The sequence below is a fragment of the Gopherus flavomarginatus genome, chromosome 1 (assembly GCF_025201925.1).
Source record: "Gopherus flavomarginatus isolate rGopFla2 chromosome 1, rGopFla2.mat.asm, whole genome shotgun sequence".
NCBI lineage: Eukaryota > Metazoa > Chordata > Testudines > Testudinidae > Gopherus > Gopherus flavomarginatus.
This window is the reverse complement of record NC_066617.1, coordinates 255,054,021-255,070,779: the sequence shown is the minus strand read 5'-3', so window position 1 is coordinate 255,070,779 and position 16,759 is coordinate 255,054,021. Positions and strand designations below refer to the sequence as shown.

General features: G+C 39.2%; 1 protein-coding gene across 2 annotated transcripts in view; it reads left to right on the top strand.

Annotated features, from left to right (window-relative positions):
• The window catches only part of UXS1 (UDP-glucuronate decarboxylase 1), a 92,355-nt gene extending 76,782 nt beyond the window's left edge, over positions 1 to 15,573 (top strand). For both annotated transcript variants that reach the window (XM_050922425.1, XM_050922434.1), the window contains 5 exons: positions 2,473 to 2,516; positions 5,096 to 5,156; positions 6,678 to 6,735; positions 11,755 to 11,858; positions 14,765 to 15,573. In XM_050922425.1, the coding sequence (XP_050778382.1) occupies positions 2,473 to 2,516; positions 5,096 to 5,156; positions 6,678 to 6,735; positions 11,755 to 11,858; positions 14,765 to 14,896 (399 nt within the window). In that variant the 3' untranslated portion in view covers positions 14,897 to 15,573. The remainder of the gene's footprint in view (positions 1 to 2,472; positions 2,517 to 5,095; positions 5,157 to 6,677; positions 6,736 to 11,754; positions 11,859 to 14,764) is intronic.
• The last annotated feature ends 1,186 nt before the right edge of the window (positions 15,574 to 16,759 follow it).

The window sequence follows — 16,759 nt, the reverse complement described above, 5'->3', positions numbered from 1 at the left end:
TCCGTCGCTTCCAACTGATGCGCCCCCAACGTATATCCAAAATTCTTATTATTAATTCCTAAGTGCATGACCTTGCACTTTTCACTATTGTATGTCATCCTATTTCTATTACTCCAGTTTACAAGGTGGTTCAGATCTTCCTGAATAGTATCCCTGTCCTTCTCCGTGTTAGCAATACCCCCCAGCTTTGTGTCATCCGCAAACTTTATTAGCACATTCCCGCTCTTTGTGCCAAGGTCAGTAATAAAAAGGTTAAATAAGATCGGTCCCAAAACCGATCCTTGAGGGACTCCACTAGTGACCTCCTTCCAGCCTGACAGTTCACCTTTCAATACGACCCGCTGGAGTCTCCCCTTTAACCAGTTCCTTATCCACCTTACAACTTTCATAATTCTTTGGAGTCTGAAAAGTCACTAGGGAAGAGGATGTGAGGGTACCAGTGATGCTTCAGCATCCTGACTAGGTGGTGGACGCTGGTTAACTGGAACATAAGAAATGCAGCTCCCAATTTGAATAAATGGGAGGTCAGACTTTTAAAGTTGTCACAAGTTATTGCTATTGTTTATATTACAGTGACACCTAGAGGCCCAAACTAGGATCAGGTCTCCATTGTGCTAAGCATTGACATGTCACAAAGACGGCCCCTACCCCAAAAGTGTTCACTATCCAAGTATAAAATGAGACAACAGGTGGATGCAGCAGGCAAGGGGAGCACATGGTAACAGTGGAACGTTTCCGTTCAGTGTAACACGTAGAAATCACTGCACCCATCCGTTACCTAACCATTGTTGGATGTTTTGCGGCCATCACAGCAGAGGAGCGTTACAAGGAAAAGTTTGAAGGAGGCCTTGTGGTAGACTTAGTTATAATTTGTAGAAGTCTCTAACCATGGATAAAATAATAATAAATAAAAGCTTGACCCAAGATCACTATACTACTAGTGCATGAGTTTCAAAAAGCAAAATTGATTAGACATAAGAGTGAGACTGAAGTTTTGTTGAATTGGCCATGCTCAAGTAAAATAAATCAACAGCCAGCAGAAAAACAGTGAAAAGTGAATCAGAAATCAAAAACTTTGACATAATTTTTTACAACTTTTGCTGTTAAAATTAAAATCTGTTATCAAATTAACTATTTTAAAACGAGTGTATTCAATTTTTATCCCCCTCAAAAAAACAAAAATGAATGCATAAAGGCAATTGTTGTTTAAAGAGAAGTTCAAATGTGGGAACTAATTCTACAAAATGGGAACATATCTCTTTATTATTCCTCATTAGTCAAAAGTTTTTGTCCCATGCGAACAGTCATCTTGATTTTATTGTTAAAATATTCATACGAGAAGTTGTGGGTGTGGGGGTGAACACAGCGTAATCCCAGACTGCCTTTAAAACATGTGGCAACGAAGATCACTGTATAGGAAACATGCACAAAGTGAGTTCCCCTCCCCCTGCCCGGTCTGTCTGTCTGTCTGTCTATTAAATCACTCTATTGATCTATCAACAATGTTAAAACAGAGGCTGGAAAGCTGTGTGGGGCATGCTGTCGAGCCACCAGTGCACTCCCCCACATTTCTTTCAGAATAAGATATTAAGTAAACTCTGTTAGACTTCTAAATGTTTAAGGCTTCAGCCAAAGCCCACTGAACTGAAGACTCCCTTTGAGATTAGTGGAGTTTGGGTCAGACCCTTAAAACAGGCTTAACCTATGACAGATGTTGGCATATCCATCAGATGTGTCCCTATTTTTTGAGCAAAACAAATATTCTATCTGCTACTTCCAAAAAGCGTTTCTAATTCAGTGTATGTCCACGTCAAGAGATGTATCCCCATTTTTATCCTTAAACATACCTAGTTATAGCTATCAAATATCGATTTATACTGGAAATTTCAAAAGTATGCTGATTTATTGCCTTAACTTCACAGCCAGCCTGTGTAAAAACAGTACTATGTTGAAGACATTGCAATACCTTAGTTATTTCCACTTAACTTGAGAGAGGTGTCATGTTTTTGGTGGTATTTTGTTTTTCTTTGTTGTTGTTGCATGAAAAATAGTAGATCTGCTTCAGATTTTCACTGCATAGTCAGTGTAGAGATTCAGACAGCTGAGTGTCATGGTCAGGCGTGGAAGGTGATATTAGCAGCTGCATTTTCTGTGGAGTGAAGAGGAGGGACACTGGTGGGTCCTGGGAAGACCAAAGAGAAGTAGGCTATAATCCTCAAGACAAAAGATAAGCGTTCTACCTGTAGATAGTGAAAAGGGGTTGAATTTTAGAAAAGTAGTATATGAAGAATTGCCAAGATTAGGATTTGGCCTGGCACTCATGACGTACAGTCTGGCAGCCAGCTAAGATTGTAACTTGGTTTTGTGTCCCATATTCATGCCTCAAGTGGTCCTGGCAGCCTACTTATGATGATGACGAGACATGCCATACGTTTTCATGTTCTTGTAATGTTGATTTTCATTGTTTTTTAGGTCTATGGGCCTGGAACTCAGACTAGAGCATTCCAGTATGTCAGGTAAGGCTTGCTTGTTCTCTCTAGCACTTTTCTACTGAGTCTGATACCTGTCATCATATTCTAGTAGACTCAGACATTCTACAAACTGGATCAAGCCAGTAAAATATAAAGCAAAATGGGAAATGTACAAAGAGTTCTGTTTCTTAGATATATAGTAGTGTTCTAGAACACAAATTGTACTTTCACAGAGAAGTTGAATATATAAATAGTCCCTAGCCAGGTGAGAACTTTAAATTCAGACATAGCTAGTAATTTGTGGTGATCCTCACCAGTGGATGCAAGTGGTTCTGTTATCATTTTTCTGCTTCATAAAATCTCAAGTTTCATGTCTTTGTAACTGAATACGCTGCTGCCATCTTATGTTGATAGCCTGTGTTAGTAATACAAGGAATTCTGTTGATTAATATCTTGGCAGCGTCTCTCTAAAGCTGCCTGCCAAAATTTGACTTCACACTTTCAAGCTTTCCTCTGAACAGTTTAGGGTAATATCAAACATGGCAAGTAGTGATTTAATTTGTATTATATTACAACATTTATGCTATATTCATGTCCATCAGCATTTCCCATGGCTTGTACAATTCAAAGTGTTGTCCCATAATATTGGAGGAGAACTGGTTTTTAGCTCATTTAGTGCTGAGACAAAATCCTCCCTTGTTTTAAAGTGACAAAAGTGTAATATTTCATGTATTATAATTTCTCATTCCATGTTAAAATTAGATTTATTTTTTGTTTGTACCAAAAACCAGTATGGTCAGAACTGGATCGTTTCTAATAAGGCGAAGCTTTAGTTTTTCATTTATTATTTATTTTACTGTATCATACTGTTTCTTATATCTAGGACAGTTCCCCCTTTATCCCTCCATTCCCATCCCCTCGCACACATCTTGAAGTCTGCTTCACTATATCCAAAAACACAGACCCCCTTCTTCTAAAGCTGAGGGCCCTAATAACCTGTATAAAAACTTAGGGCCTGATTGCACAGTTCTCATTTAGATCTAAAATCCTATTTTCCTCAATACATACGTAAAGGCTGTAGAAGTAGTCCCCTTGAATAATCTTTTCTGATTACATCCATTTTTAAATCACTTAATAAACACTTCAGGCATGAGATACAGGATAAATATATTTCACATTCAGGTTTAATATAAACAATGCCATTTTATGGTTGAGAGCACATTGCACAACACTGTTTGCTATACATAATTACCTAATAGTGCAGCATGATAACTTATTGTTTGCAACTGATGGTTGGGACTGACTGTAGCAGAATTACGATGCATTTATAGCAAAGCACATGGTTGTGTTGTCATTGCTGTGATGCAAAACTTACAGAGCCTCTAATGGAGTTGAAGGGACTCTGTACCTTTACTTCAGTGTGAGTTAATTATCCAAACACCTCAAAATATTGTTAACAATACACTTCAAAACAAGCTTTTATTCAGTTTATTATATCTGATGAAAGCATTACTTTCTAATCAACAAAAATCCACTTTATAATTATTTATATAGTGCCATAAAAATGCATGGCACTTAAGAAACTAGTATGCTCTTTCGTGGCTTCAAGAAGCTTACATCAGAGGTCCTGCACTCTGATCCTGATGGCCAGATCCTTACACCCATGCAAAGTTGCTGGGACTTGTACAAACACAGGAGTCTGTCTGTTCAGATCAGATTCAAGATTGTGACCTATATTTATTAAACAGCATGTCCATATCTCCTGTCTTACTTGCCAGCTAAACCAAAGTGCCGGGGTTTTTTTTGTTTTTGTGTGTTGTTTTTGACAAACTCCTTTTAAAAATCTCTTCTCCCTCCTCCTCCCCCCCCCCCCCCCGGCCTTCTGCAGTAGTAGTAAATGGTCTGGAAATTTATAGCATCTTGATTTGATACCTCATTTGAACCTGTAGTGCAGAAAAGAGCTGATACCTTTTGTTGTTCCTATTAATTAGTCTGGACCTAGGACACAGGAGGAGGATTTAGTGTGTAACACCAAGATATCATTTTCACCAAGTAAACTTGTTTTAACAGAGTCTTTTTAAAGCTTCTGAAAGTAAGGACAAACTTGGTAAGCAGCAGTGTTCTTGCTTCTTTTCACCATCATGAGCCAATCTATTACAATCCATCTGAAAAATTGGCAGTTACCTCATTTTAAATGAGTGGGAGGCCTAGAGGCCAGAGGAAATAATAAAGTATTATTTTTTTTTGGTAATCCATTAATATGTCTTGGTTGGTTTTTCATAAAACTGGAGGAACTGAAGCTTGTGCCTCCCCAATGTAAATGCTTTCACTGCAGCAAATTATTCTCTAAAACTAACAGCAAGTCCTCCACTGGTTTTGATTTATTGAAATGAATAACTATGGAGCTAACCAGCCAGCAAATTACCAGTTGGTATGAAATGTGGACTTCCACCTGAAATCTACAAAATGCATAAAATCCATTTTAATTGCAGGATTTGATTTCTCCACTCTTCATCTATTTATATTGCTTCAATGTGGTTCTAGCGAGATGGATCTCTTTGAATAAAATATGACTGTTTAAAGAGAAATGGATATCTACTCAATCCCCGCTTTCCCTTTTGCAGTGATCTTGTGAATGGCTTGGTGGCCTTAATGAACAGCAATGTCAGCAGTCCTGTCAACTTGGTGAGCACACAGTTCTGTTCTGCTACATTTACTTCACAGTAGTCTAGTTTTTTCTTTCTTGCTTGTCATTGTTGTTAAATTTTACAAGAATTAAATGCAGTGAAAATACTTTCCATCATACACAAAAAACCCTATCTTCACTTTACGTATAAGAGATTTGGCATAGTACTTGCTGGGCTCCTAGACCTTAAATCTGATCACTGTCTCAGGAATCAGAGAATTTTGCAATACGTTTTGAGTTTAAACTGATTTAAGCTTTTTGCTCAATATGCAATACAGCAGAGCCCCGTTTATCGGATCTAATTGAGACCGGGAGCAGACTGGATAATCAAAAATCTGGAAAAACCAGAGAATGGAAAAGTGCAATGCTGCAGCACCATCTAGTGGCCACTGGAGAGATCACTCCCCTTGGATCTGTGTGTTCTGGTTGCCCAGTTAATATGGAGAGTCAGATAAATGGGGGTCTACTGTATTAGAAAGAGGAGGCAGGGAGTAAGTTATTTTAAGACACTTTAGAAATTCAGTTGAAGATCACCCTCGTTTCTATACATCAAAAGTGCGATCTGAAACCATTGGTGACACGCTGTTGTAATTTATAAACCTGCTTAACCTTTATTAACCTTCATTTTTTGTTGTCGTCGTGATACATGTCCTTCCCCCCCGCCATGGCAATTGTGCTAAAGTATCATCGGTAATAAAGATCAAATGTGGATGGTTGTTTCCAAAGCAGTTATAACATATCCATGGTTTATCTAGTTAGTTTGAAATTATAATATTTAGAGGCGTATGGCATACTGCTGAGGTCAGGTCTTGAAAAACTGTGATGGTTTTTCCCTTGGGATTCTCATGGAAAGCGAAATGTGCATCTCATGAAGCTAAAGCATATGAAAAAAAACGGGGACATGCACAATTAAAGAACACCTGAAAACCTGTGAAAACCTAGTTTCTTTTTTGGATGACTAAATAGACTCAACTTGGGACCCAGATTTTCAATAGTGCTCTGTTGGCTTAACTCTGCTGCTATTGAAGTGGTAAAACTTCCATTGACTTCATTGGGAACAAGAGTTAGGCCACCAATGAATACTTTTAAAATCGCACCCTAGAAAATGCATTTTGTTATGTCTTTGAAGACACATTACATACTGTGTTGTTTTAAAAGATGTGGGGGACCAGAAAATTTTTGTTTAAGTGCTTCTGGTTACTTTTCAAAGTAGAATTGAGATGTTGTGCCTCTTTGAGGATAATTAACCCTTGGAACAATTTACCAAATTTAGTGGTGCATTTTCCATCACTGGCAATTTTTAAATCAAGTTTCGCTGTCTCTTCAAAGAGATGCTCTCGTTCAAACAGGATTTATATTGGGGCAGTTTTCTGGCCTGGTATACAGGAGGTCAGACCCTTCTGGCCTTGTAATCTATGAATTTTAGTTCATTCACATAGTGATTCCTGGCAAATCACAAATATGCATTTTTAGAGATGCTTTGTAATTTCTCTTGTAACCTGTATCCATTTCTTTCTTAGGGGAACCCAGAAGAGCACAGTATCCTAGAATTTGCCCAATTAATTAAAAAACTTGTTGGTAAGTATGACAAGTAATTATTGGGTGAAGTTCATAGAGGGCTTATATTATCAGCTGATAATTACTTAGTTAAAGTATGTATAATATATAAGACTAATTGAATCTGTTTCTTTCTGTTGCTAAACAGCAGTTTTACCAAGGACATTTAATTGTCTACAGATTCTGTAATTAAATATTAGATTAAGAATTTAGAATTTAGTTCAGATTTTCAATTATACATAAAATACTGTATGAAGAAAAAAATGAATATTTATTTTTATGTGGTACTGGTAACTTACATATAGTTTATGCAAGTGAATGGGTTCGTTGTGGACAAATGAAGAGCCTGTTCTATTCTTCCTCATTACATGTTGCCTTTCCTTCAAGGGAGTGGCAAATGTATATTACTTTTTTTCTTCCAACAATGAACTTGGCAAAGAGCACTAAGAAATGTGGATAGGAAGGGCAATTCATGCCCATTCTGAGAGGGACTACCAGGTAGTTCTGAATATTGCTCCCCATTCTGGTCTGACCCCAGGTAGACTTCCCTGTGCATGAGTTTTTGTCTTTTAAGATGTAAGATGATCCCTGGCAGGCGTACTACACAAAATTCTGGCAGCAGTAGGAAGGAGAGATGCTATGACTATTTTAGATAAAAGTTCAGTACAAGACCCACACACCAACTCCTGCGTAAATGCAATCATTGAAAAAAGTCTAAACTGAGCTGAATGTGAATGAAATATATCATCTCCTGAACTAAAATACAAATAGTGTTTGCGTAGATTTGTCCAGGAATCCTCTTCACATTTTCTCCATGAGTTTCTCTCTGTACCACCCTCAAAAGTCCTATGCTGTAATGATCATTTTTCTTCCCCTATACCGACCTGGCCACTCGAGGCTAGAAGTGATTCATTCCAGCTCCCTTCAGAGTCTCCCTTTCACTTGGCTGGAGGGGATGCTGGGGAATACTTGGCAGTCTGTCACCCTGTGTTCCTGCTGTTGTGTGTGCTGCCTTTGAATCCCAAATTTAGGCTGCTAGGTAAGAGATTGAAGTCCAGGACCTCCATGGTAGCATTCTCTAAATTGCTTCCAGTTCCACACGCAGGGCCAGTTAGGCAGAACTGCAGGGTCTCAATGCGTGGATGAGATGATGGTGTAGGGAAGTGGGGTTTAGATTTATTAGGAACTGGGAAACCTTTTGGGAAAGGGGGAACCTATACAGGAAGGGTGGGCTCCACCTAAATCAAAATGAAGTCAGGTTGTTGGCACTTAACACTAAAAAGGTCATAGTGCAGTTTTTAAACTAAGGGCTGGGGGAAAGTTGACAGGTGCGGAGGAGCACGTGGGTCAGACAAAGACGTCCCTTATAGGAGGATCTACTAATGGAGATTCTCTATGCCCTAGTAAGCAGGAGAGTATGGAGGATGATAAAATACAAGTAGGATCTGATAAGTAACAGTCAAATCAGAAAAAGTCTCATTCAATTACATCATGTAATGAGAAACAGCTAAAAAGTGACAAGTTTTTAAAGTGCTTATATACCAATGCTATATGTCTGAATAATGAGATGAGTGACCTAGAGTGCCTCGTATTAAATGAGGATATTGATATAAGAGACATCACAGAAAGTTGGTGGAATGAGGATAATCCATGGGACACAGTAATACCAGGGTGCAAAATATATCAGAAGGACAGAACAGATCGTGCTGGTGTGGGAATGGCACTATATGTGAAAGAAAGCGTAGAATCAAATGAAATAAAAATCTTAACTCACCCACACTGTACCATAGAATCTCAAATAATAAGAATATAGCAGTAGGGATATATTACCGACCCCCTGAACAGAATGATGATAGTGACTGAAATGCTCAGGGAGACTAGAGGGGCTATTAAAATTAAAAACTCAATAATGGGGGTTTCAACTATCCTCACAATGACTGGGTAGATGTCACCTCAAGACGGGATGCAGAGATAGTTTCTTGACAACTTAAATGACTTCTTGGAGCAGCTGGTCCTGGAACCCACAAGAGGAGAGGGAATTCTTGATTTATTACTAAATGGAGCACAGGGCCAAGAGCTGAATATAGCTGGACTGCTTGGTAATAGTGACCATAATATAATTAAATTTAATATCCCTGTGGCGAGGAAAACACGACAGTGGCCCAACACTGTAGCATTTAATTTCAGAAAGGAGAACTACACAACAATGATGATTTTAGTTAAACAGAAATTAAAAGTTACAGCACTAAAGTAAAATCCCTGCAAGCTGCATGGAAACTTCTTAAAGACACCATAATAGAGGCTCAACTTAAATGTATACACCAAATTAAAAAACATAGTAAGAGAACCAAAAAAGTGCCACTGTGGCTAAACAACAAAGTAAGAGAAGCAGTGATAGGCAAAAAGGCATCCTTTAAAAAGTGGAAGTTAAATCTTAGTGAGAAAAATAGAAAGGATCATAAACTCTGGCAAATGAAGTGCAAAAATATAATTAGGAAGGCCAAAAAAGAATTTGAAGAACAGCTAGCCAAAGACTCAGAGTAATAGCAAAAAAAAAAATGTTAAGTAGGTGAGAAGCAGGAAACCTGTTAAGCAACTAGGGAGACCACTTGATGATCAACCGCTAAGGCTACGTCTTCACTACCCGCCGTATCGGCGGCTAGCAATCGATTTCTCAGGGATCGATATATCACGTCTCATCTACACGCGATATATCGATCCCCGAACGCGCTCCTGTTGACTCCGGAACTCCACCGGAGCGAGCGGCAGTAGCGGAGTCGACGGGGGAGCCACAGACGTCGATCCCGCGCCATGAGGACGGTAAGTAATTCGATCTAAGATACTTCAACTTCAGCTACGTTATTCACGTAGCTGAAGTTGCGTATCTTAGATCGATCCCCTCCCCTGGTGTAGACCAGCCCTAAAGGAGCACTCCAGGACAACAAGGCCATTGCAGAGAAACTAAATTAATTCATCTAAACTAAATAAAATGCATGAGTCTTCACTGAGGATGTGAGGGAGATTCACTGAGGATGTGAGGGAGATTCCCAATCCTTTTTTTAGGTGTTCCAAATGACTGGAAGATAGCTAATGTGACACCAATTTTTAAAAAGGGCTCTAGAGGTAACCCCGGCAATTACAGGCTGTTAAGCCTGATTTGAGTACTGGTCAAACTGGTTGAAACTATATACTAAAGAACAAAATTGTTAGACACACAGAATTGTTGCAGGAGTCAACATGGTTTTTGTAAAGGGAAAACATGCCTCACCAATCTACTAGAATTCTTTAAGGGGGTCAACAAGCATGTGGACAAGGGGGATCCAGTGTGTTTAGGTTTCATAAAGCTTTTGACATGGTCCCTCACCAAAGGCTGTTAAGCAAAGTAAGCTGTCATAGGATAAGAGGGAAGGTCCTCTCATGGATTGTTAACTGGTTAAAAGGTAGGAATAAATGGTCAGTTTTCAGAATGCATAGAGGTAAATAGTGATGTCCCCCAGGGGCCTGTACTGCGCCCCATCCTATTCAGCATATTCTTAAATTATCTGGAAAAAGGGGGAAACAGCGAGATGGCAAAATGTGCAGATAATACAGAACTGCTCAAGATAGTTAAGTCCCAGGCAGACTGCAAAGAGCTACAAAAGGATCTCTCAAAACTGGGTGACTGGGCAACAAAATGGCAGCTGAAATACACTGTTGATAAATGCAAATAATACACATTGGAAAATAAAATCCCAACTGTACATATAAAACGATGAGGTCTAAATTAGCTGTTACCACTCAAGAATGAGATCTTGGAGTCATTGTGGATAGTTCTCTGAAAACATCCGCTAAATGTTCAGCAACAGTCAAAAAAAGCGAACTGAATGTTGGGAATCATTAAGAAAGGCATAGATAAGAAGACAGAAAATATCATATTGCCTCTAAATCCATGGTAAGCCCACATCTTGAATACTGCGTGCAGATGTAGTCACCACATCTCAAAAAAAATATATTGGAATTGGAAAAGATTCAGAAAAGGGCTACAAAAATTATTAGGGTTCTGGAATGGCTGCCGTATGGGGAGAGATTAATAAGACTGAGACTTTTCAGCTTGGAAAAGAGATGACTAATGGGGGATATGATTGAGGTCTATAAAATCATGACTTGTGTGGAGAAGGTAAATAAGGAAGTGTTATTTACTCCTCATTACAGAAGAACTAGGGGTCACCAAGTGAAATTAATAGGCAGCAGGTTTAAAACAATCAAAAGGAAGTACTTTTTCACACAGCACACAATCAACTTGTGGAACTCCTTGCCACCAGACGATGTTGTGAAGGCCAAGACTATAAAGGGTTCAAAAAATAACTGATAAATTCATGGAGGTTAGGTCCATCAATGGCTAGTAGGCAGGATGGCCAGGGACGGTGTCTCTAGCCTCTTGTTTGCCAGAAGCTCGGAATGAGTGACAAGATGGATCACTTGATGATTACCTGTTCTGTTCATTCCCTCTGGAGCACCTGGCATTGGCCACTGTTGGAAGGCAAGATATTGGGCTAGATGGACCTTTGGTCTGATCCTGTATAGCTGTTCTTATGTCTTATCTGAGATTTTGCTTATAGCTTGTTTTTGTGGTAGAACACTATGGTGCCACTAGATTACCTGGTAGACAAAATAAGTTCTCTCTCACTAACTAACTAGCTCTGTTTTGCTCTGCCCACAAATTTTTAAACTCAAATAAACATTTGTATACAATAATGCAGAATGTTTTGGGCTTGCGTAGTAAGTTTTCAATGTGCTACTATGAAGAGATCTGAATACAAGTCTCACGCCTGGTTCTTCACTCCACAGACAGTAGGAATTGATAGTACTGGGGAGGAGGAAGTGTTTGAGTCACTTTGCAGTGCCATTCCTGGATGGTTTATCCCACCTTTGTGGGAAGGAGGGGGAAATTGGGGAATAATCTAAATAGGCTTGAGAGGGACGACATACCACCACTGGGGAAATGTGTAAGTTGAAAGCATAGCAAACAAAGGATAATAAATTGCAATTTTTTTTCAACAGGTAGTGGCAGTGAAATCCAGTTTCTCACGGAAGCTCAAGATGACCCCCAGAAAAGAAGGCCTGACATCAAGAAAGCCAAGTTATTGCTTGGTTGGGAACCTGTGGTATGTAAAGCTGAATTAATAGTGTCGTATGTGAACCTGTGGTTTTTCTGATGATTGTCTTGCCTTTATAAAATAAGATATCCTGCAGTTATTAGAGCATCTTAAAGAACTAGGGGAAGTGGAGGAAAGAATTCCAAGGGCAATTATTGTAAAGGTTGTAAAGTGCCTTGAGTCTTACATGGACACTCAATAAATGTGTACTGGGGGAAGTTCTGTGACCTGTGTTGTGCAGGAAGTCAGACTAGATCAGGGGTTGGCAACCTCTGGCAAGCGGCTCCTGGCAGGCCGAGCCAGTTTGTTTACCTGCCACACCGGCATGTTCGGCCAACCGTGGCTCCCATTAGCCTCGGTCCACCGTCGCAGGCCAATGAGGGTGGCAGGAAGCTGCAGCCAGCACTTCCCTCAGCCCGCACCGCTTCTCGCCTAAATAAACGAAGCTAGCTCTAGATGAACTTTGGGCTTGTTGCAGAAATGAATGAGTGAGGCTATGTGGCACGTATCGTATGGGAGGTCAGACAAGATGACCACAATGGTCCCTTCTGGCCTTAAAAGCTATGAAATTCTGTCTCCATAAGAAAATGACAACACAGTTATGGACTAAATAGATGAGAACTATTATTAAAATAAATTCCACATCTATTTTCCAGCTTCATCAAGTTGTAAGGTATCTATATTTAGGTGCTCATTTGTGTCCGTTGGGATCTGAACAATTCTCTGCCTCGTTTGATTAAGCTCTGCTTGTTTTCTGCCTACACTCTTTCTAATTATTTTTTAATCAAAAATCCCCAGCTTAATTTTGATGGGACTGCATAGTTTACACTTCAGTACCTAGCTCAGGGATCGGCAACCTCTGGCACACGGCTCGCCAAGGTAAGCACCCTGGCGGGCCAGGCCAGTTTGTTTTCTTGCCGTGTCTGCAGATTCGGTGTACCGCCGCTCCCACTGGCCGTGGTTTGCCTCTCTAGGCCAGTGGGGGCGGCGGGAAGCGATGTGGGCCAAGGAATGTGCTGGCTGCAGCTTCCCGCCACCCCCATTGGACTGGGATGGCGAACCGCAGCCAGTGGGAGCCGCAATTGGCCGAACCTGCCCATGCAAACTGACCTGGCCCAGCATGGTGCTTATCCTGGCGAACCGCGTGCCAGAGGTTGCCGACCCCTGGACTAGGTGATCACAGGTCCCTGGCCTTAAAATCTATCAACCTATGAAATATGTGACAAAGCACTGTAATAAAAATTAACCTCATTCATATAAGAGTCATACCAAGACAATAATCCTTCATATGCCTGTCATATACCTGGGAATGTGTGATACATAATGAATTACCCCTCCACTTATCCTGTTGTTAAAGAGAAATTAGCTTTTATTATGTGGATGTTGTTCAATACAAAATGAATTAAAACATTTAAGGGTTGAGGTTTTTAAGAGCCTTTTAAAGATATACAAATGTTACTGCACTTATTAGGTTTAATCTAGTCACTAGGGAGGATTGTGAGGAATAGCAGAAGAATCCAATAAAAACTAGGTAGTTGGACAAAGCGGTAGTATACTAACAATGGGATTTTGAGAACCTGCTCGGGTTGGCCTACTTCTGCTCCCATTGAAGTTAATGGGAGTTTTATTGTTGACTTCAGTGAGAACAGATTTAAACCTTTTGAAATTCCACCCTGACTTTGCCATAGACAAAAATAATTTAATACATATTGGAAGAATTAATTAAGCTACTTGTTCTGTGTGGTTAAGAATTAGTTGTATATGCTCTTTTGGTAAAGGTGGGGGAGGTCTGGGATTTATTGTGGGCAGCAGTGAAATTTGCTTAATAGAAGTTGCTGTCCAAAAAAGCTTTTAAATACTTGTGGTGCATTAAGAGGCTGGGAATAATACAGATAGTATTGTAATACCATTGTATCACTCAGTGATGTGTACTCTTTCTTGAATACCTCCCTTCTGCACACACTGACTCATCGCCCTTCCTTAAGAAAGGCCTCCCAAGCTGACATTACACTACGTTACCTTGAGGCTAGCTGGCCACACTACACAGAGCCACTCGAGTGGCCAGGACAAGTGTTACAACCTGGCCTTGATTCTTAAGCCTTGATTTCACTAGAGAACTTTGCTGGGAAACTGTTTTAAAAACAACAGTGCTGCTGGAAAACAGATACTGGTTCTAGGGTAGGTGCACCATTAGTGGCTACAAATCCTTCAGCCTTTCATGACCCAGCCCCCTTCATCCCTGCCTGAATGGAATCCCTAGAAATTAGCCAATACTCAGCTGATACTACCATAAAGATTTGCTGTTTTCCTAAGAATTAACGTCTGCAAAGTGAAGTACATCTGTGATTGATACTGAGCCAAATGATGAAACACCCTAGTTATGTTTCACTCATACGCATGCCATTGAGCATAGCTGAAAGCAAGAGCTTAGTTTACCGCTGAGGGAAAGGGCTTAGTTTAGGCTATTTTTTAGTGGACCAGTTTAAAGAAGTATTGTACTTTAAACCTCGTTAGGCCTCACCATTTGCACAGATTATCTATAGGATGTTCTCTTAATATAATTCAAAACAAGCCAAAAACCATTCTTTTTCCTCTTTAGTTCCTTACAAACATATTAAGGAATTCTCCGAGTTTGTATTTGGGCATAAACTGGGTTAAGTGTTACTGCCTGGTACAAAATGTGGTATTTCCAGCTGAGTTGACTGTTTCTAATTTAGTGAATGATAACTAGATATTACAGTGATGGGTGCATTAGAAATGCATGGACAGACTGTAACCAGTTGGTGAGGCTCTGTATTTTTATTGATAAAGAAGTAAAGGATTTCAAAACATTGTTTTCATAGCTTAGAAGATAGCCACAATAATGGTAGCCAGAATCTTAGGCTGATGTGACCGTCTCTTCTTTCTTTAAACAGGTCCCCTTGGAAGAAGGCTTAAATAAAGCAATTCACTACTTTCGTAAAGAACTCGAATATCAGGCAAACAATCAATATATCCCCAAACCGAAACCTGCAAGGATAAAAAAAGGAAGAACAAGACATAACTGAAAACAGTTACTTTGGACAGGAGATTCCCTACTTTACATTTGACAGGATGTAATTTTTTTCTTTTTTTAAAGAGACTTAACAGGTATCATGAAGAACAAACTGGAATTTCATTCTGAAGCTTGCTTTAAAGAAGTGGATGTGCCTAAAAATTAAAAAAAAAAAACTGCAAATCTTGCCTTGCACTTTTTAAATCTGTCTTTTTATGTAAAATAGAGTAGAGAAATCTTTAAGTATCTTCAAGTTTTATATCTTGCTGTAAGATCATTTGTTGTGACTGTCTTTGACAGTTTTATTTACTGGTTTCTTTGTGAAGCTGAAGATGAATATAAACAGGATGGGATATGCCAATTTATTTATAAAATGGGTACTATAAATGAGACGTTATACTATGCATAAGAGAAAAAGCTAGCAGTATTGTCAGGTGAGTGAAACACTGGCATTTAGTATATAGGGTATAAAAGAATTCTGTATGAGAGCTTTATGTATTCTTTAAATCAGAGTTTTTTCAGAGGTTTAGTTTTAGTTGCACACTTGAATTTGGACTATTTTCATTGATTATCATGGATAAGGATATTTTAAATTGCTACTGTGTTGTGCATACTCTGGGGGGGGAAGTTAATGTATTATTGGTTACCAGTGGTTGAATATGCTATTTTAATAAAATATGGAAAGTTCTACTTACAGGTTTCAGTTTTTCAATTAAAATTAGTTCTCTAGTTTGTGTTTTATCTGTACATATTGCAAATGTTAATTTTAAAAAAATCTATAATCAGTTATTAAAAACAAGTCATCCTGTTTGATGGTTGATAATGATGATTTTTCACTTTTCAAATCACATTTATTTTTTAAATGATTCTTGGGAAAAGGCTCTAAGATGCTCATGTTAAAAAAAAAAAAAAAAAACCACAACCTTCAGGTTATTATAATTAAGCTTATGTCATTGTTTGCATTAGACCCAGATTGTCACAGTGCAGAAGTGTAAAATGCCTTTAAAACATAAAATAGAACTTTAACGTCGCCAGCATGAGGGAAAGCATGTATTTTATTTAGAAACAAAACTTTCTATTGTTTTTTACCAGGAAATACACTTGTTGAATATCTGGACTTATTGCAACTGTCTGGTGTTGGGAAGCATATGCCTAGATTTTTTTAAAGATATTGAGGCATTCCTCTGCTCAGAGTTTCAAAGCCTAAGTCTCATTGAAAGTCAGTGGAACTTAAGCGCCTAAGTCCATTTTGAAAATGGGATTTAGCTGTTTAAATCCCCTGGACTTCGCCACACTGAGCAGAGGAATGCCCAAAAACCTTTAAAAATCAGGGCTGTGGTCCGGCCCTCAAGAGCTGACATTCTGTCAGCACTGCAGACCAACAAGCATGCTTCCTGATGGTGTCGAAAAGAAATAATGATAAAAGTCCACTTTCAAGAATGGTTACAGAATGTCTCAATAGTTTGCTATTAAAGATGTTAGATTTGCTCACTACCTAGTCTGTCTTCATAAGGGGATGAGAATTAGAGGAGGTCTGTCTGGTGCTTTTGTAACTCAGTGGTTTGTGTGTGTTGTCCTCAGTGCTCAATCTGCAGAGAAGATTAGTGTGTTACAGCTCTCTAGCTCAAGCTGTAAACTTTTGTGTTTAGCTCTGGAGGTCCCTGGTTCAATCCCCTGTCTCTGCCAAAATGACATCCTTCACACTTGCTCAAAAACAAAATCTTGAGATTGTAGCAGTAGCATAGATTTGAAAAAACAGTAGCTTTGTGATGGTTAGTGGCTTAATGGTAGTTTCAGATCAGCATTATAGTGCTGATGGTTCATACTGAAATTCAGGTATAATTTCAGGCTGTTTACGCAGGACTTGACAGAGCTG